Source organism: Octopus bimaculoides, chromosome 5 (genome assembly GCF_001194135.2).
Source record: "Octopus bimaculoides isolate UCB-OBI-ISO-001 chromosome 5, ASM119413v2, whole genome shotgun sequence".
Taxonomy (NCBI): domain Eukaryota; kingdom Metazoa; phylum Mollusca; class Cephalopoda; order Octopoda; family Octopodidae; genus Octopus; species Octopus bimaculoides.
This window is the reverse complement of record NC_068985.1, coordinates 41,030,628-41,034,880: the sequence shown is the minus strand read 5'-3', so window position 1 is coordinate 41,034,880 and position 4,253 is coordinate 41,030,628. Positions and strand designations below refer to the sequence as shown.

The 4,253-nt window shown below is 36.4% G+C and overlaps 1 protein-coding gene across 1 annotated transcript in view; it reads left to right on the top strand.

Annotated features, from left to right (window-relative positions):
* The window catches only part of LOC106869139 (WD repeat-containing protein on Y chromosome), a 92,944-nt gene that overhangs the window by 24,036 nt on the left and 64,655 nt on the right, over window positions 1-4,253 (top strand). Inside the window, exons 6-8 of the mRNA XM_014914715.2 lie at window positions 776-822; window positions 1,867-2,004; window positions 3,547-3,738. Of these exons, the coding sequence (XP_014770201.2) occupies window positions 776-822; window positions 1,867-2,004; window positions 3,547-3,738 (377 nt within the window). The remainder of the gene's footprint in view (window positions 1-775; window positions 823-1,866; window positions 2,005-3,546; window positions 3,739-4,253) is intronic.

Here is a 4,253-nt window from a genome sequence, read left to right as displayed (position 1 = left end):
TTAGGGTTAGGGTTAGGGTTAAAGCAAATTTAAAATGAAAAAAGCAAATAAAACGAAGAATCGTTTGTTTATGTAGTCGGCACTTAATGTATATCGGCTGAATGGACGTCAGTGATTGGTTGAAATTATCGAAATAAGACAATTTTTTACATGAAATAAATTCGAATACAAAAATATTTTTCTGTTCTATAACACAAAATAGATAAGTATACGAAGTTTGAAAGTCTTTCGGTACCAAAAACACTACGTAAAACATTAATGAAAAATGTGGCCCCCGTTTTAAAAAAGATCCAAGTATTTTACTAAATCCTTCTATATTTTCAAAATTACTTGAAACAAAAGCAGAGTATTTCAGTAGAAATGTAATAATGAAAGAATCAAGAGACTTAAGTGACCTTATTTGTTAGCTGGTTTATGTTAATACCAAAGGGACTTTTGGATCATCTTATGCATTCATTCTTCATCATCATCATCTTTATCATTATCATTTAATGTCTGTTGTCTATGCCAGTATGGGTTAGACAATGTGACAAGAGCTGGCAAGCAGGGGTGTGTGTAATAATACTTACATAGACCATTTGTCATAAAACAAGCAACTGAGAGAAAAATCAAATCTTCAAAAAAATGAACAATTTATTTCTCAAGGATTCCCAAGTAAAAATCATAAAACCAAATGATTAAATCTAATGATTTTGTATTTTCATCTCACAGAATCTTTGAAATTACAAACAACAAATGAATATATCTTCATTATAAAAATTTTGTTTTTCTATAGGAATGTCTGATGTGCCATATTGTTTTGACTACTGGTTTGACAAAGCAGTAAGTATTCATATCCTTCACTGTTATGGGCTTCAGAAATAGTAATGTGGTTGTGGTGATGGTGGTGGTGGTGGCGGCAGCGGCGGCGGCAGTGGTGGTGGTGGAAGTGGTGACGGTGAAGTTAGTATTGTCTTGTCCTGGGTGAATAATTGTTGAATAGACCAACATTACCAAATGTGTGCTTTGATTGTATTTCCATTTGCCAGAAGTTTTGTAGGAAATGATCCATTAATATGCTTTTTGTTGAAATATTCATGCTCATCATCAGAAATATTTTCTATATTTTGCAGTGTGGTAAGAAATCTGCTTCCCAACCACATGGCTTTGAGTTCAATCCCCCTGTATGGTAGCTTGGGCAAGTGTCTTTGAAAATAGCCCCAGGCCAACCAAAGCCTTGTGAATGGATTTGGTGGATGGAAACTGAAAGAAGCCTGTGTATGTGTATGTGTGTGTATGTGTGTATGTGTGTGTGTGTCTGTGCATGCATGTGTGTATGCACATGCATAAGTGTGCATGCACATGCATTTGTGTGCATGTGTGTACATTTGTTACTGTCTCTTTACCTTGACTTTGCATGGTAGCTATTAAATGAGAAAAAGTTTGGGAACCACTGGTCTAAGAGATGTTAAACTTCCTGTCAATATTATCACCAAGGTGGCAAGCTGGCAGAAACATTAGCACACCAGGCAAAATGCTTAGCGGTATTTCATCAGTCTTTATGTTCTGAGTTCAAATTCTGCTGAGGTCGACTTTGCCTTTCATCCTTTCAGGATTAATAAAATAAGTATCATATTTATATAGATATGTATTCATGTATGCATGTGAGTAGCAGAAATAAGTCTTTGAGAATCAGTTTTTAGTTGAACCAAAACACCTGGGCATTCACTGGTAGCTTCAATACTGCTTGACAGCACTGAGGAGGAGGGGGTCAATATTATTGAAAGGCACTAAAAACCTTTTTGTTTTCAGTCAACAGCTAATGAAGAAAACGCTCTGTGGTGCAAACCATATGTAAAATATAAATTATATTTATCTTTCCTGCAGAACTTAAACAGTGAATCTCTATTGGTGTGTGGTTTGGATTCTGGAACTCTTGGATTATTCTACTTTAAAAAGCCAGTTACTCAGCTCTTTGAGACCCCTTTTAAAAATGAACCCGGAGCTCTGAAGGTCTTCATACAGGTGAGCATTCAACTTAATCTTCATCATTTTTCCCCTTCTCTATTTGTTTTGCTCTCTTTCTCTTTTTGGTATTCTTTGATCCCTTGATAGTAACTAAACCAATGATTATCTCTAGCCTTTTAGTACTTACTAACGGTCTGGGTAATATTTAGACTATCATGTTTAAACCCTTCGTGAGGCTTTGATTCCAGACAATGTATAAACTTTTGATAATGTCTGGATCCTTGATGATATCAAAGACCCTTTATAATGTCTAGTGACTCTGTAATGTCTATTTTTGATAATGTTAGAACAATATAGAGATAATATAGAGATTCTTGATAAAGTATTGACATCTATAATAATAAATGCCAAAACGAATTTCTGTGTATTAGTGTGTCGCAATGACATTTCTACTATTCCTCATGATGGGGTGAAAGTAATAGTAGACATAGAGACAGTGAGGGCAGTAGAAGATTGACAGTTGTAATGGTAATGGAGTGATAGTAATAGTATGAGCTGTAGTTGTGATAGAGGGAAAGAGATAGTGATGATGGTGGTGGTGGTGGTAGCTGAGGTAGTCAGGGACGATGGTGATAGTAAGCAATGGGAAAGACATTGGTGATGGTGGCAGAGAGGAAGGTGGTGAAGTCAAAGATATTGATGGCGGTGGTGTCAAAAGTTTGAATGGTGTGTGTATGGCAGTTGTGGTGGCGATGGTGGTAGTACTGGTGCTGGTGATGGTTGAAAACAATCAACAGAAAGAGAGAGAGAGAGAGAGAGAGAGAACGAAAGAGGTTAGACAGAAAAAAAATTGTACTGACCCCTGAATAGCAAGACAAAATATGTTATTTATCATTCAGCTTTGCAATAAGTTCCAAGTCGACAAATTTTATTATTGTTTTGATGAAAATTGTTCATTACTTGAAAAATATTGGCCAAGTTTAATAAAATTTAATATGTATTCAATGCTTGAAATGTCATTGTTGGGCTCAAGGGTTAATGAAGAGCCTTCCACAGGAGCTAGCTTAAAATCCACCTGATAGGGCAGCTTTTGAGCTAGATTTTAATAAAAGTAAGGTCGTTGATAATATCTAAACCTGTAATGATATCAAGATCCTTGATAATAAAGAGACCCTTGGTAATGTATAAACCTTGCATATTGTCAAATTCCTTGATAATGTTTGAAGTTTTGATAATTTCTAAACCTTTGATACAATGTAGTTCCTTTGCAGCATAATGACTTCATAATACCTAAGCCTTTGATAATAACCCAACTCCTGACAACTTGATAAACTTATAAACTCATGATAAAGTACAAATGCTTTATAATATATGGTAGTGATGGTGGTGGTGGTGGTGGTGGTGGTGGTGGTGGTTACAGTAGGGGTGGGTGTGCTGGCAGTGGTTGCGAGAACAGCAATATTAAAAATGGTTACAATGAAGATGAGGAAGATCACCATCATTATCATCTTCCTCACCATTGTCATCATCATCATCACCATCATCATTGTCATAACACATTTCTTCAGCAGTACATTTCCAACTTTCCTTTATTCGCAGGATTTGAAATCTCAACATTCCAAGTGGGTGAGATATACCTGTCTACCTGCACTCCACTCCGAGATGATCCGACAGGTGAAATATCTGCCAGAGAATGGTGCCATCATTTCATCCAGCAGTTGCCCAAACAGTTCTCTGTTGATATCTGACATCAACAGGTTCAAACAGACCTATGTCTTCAAATCCCCAAAGGTTTTTTGTTTCACTTTTTAAAAATAGTTTTTGACAATTAATATTATGTATTAGTCATAGGGGTATCCGCATCTGAGTTGTTGCTTTTCACGACTTTTCTGCAACGTATGCTCCAGCTTTCTTCAGATGTGTCTTGTGATTCACCTTAGTGCCTTGCCTCGGATTGAACTCAGCACCTCTAGGTGACTGCACTACACTGACTAGTGCTTTTATCCACAATGCTATGCCTTAGGTAGTGTCAGAGAGAATTTTTAAGGCTTATAAACCACCATTGATGTCTTATGTTGGCTCTGTAGTGAAAAGCAACAACCAAGATGAAGACACTATTCTAACTAATACATAATATAACCAAAATTCATCATCTCAGAAAATACACAATTGCATTATCAGTCAATACAAAGCTGACATAAAATATAAGAGAGATAGATGCATCATCATCATCATCATCATCATCATCATCATCACCATCATCATCATCACCACCACCACCACCACCACCACCACCACCACCACCA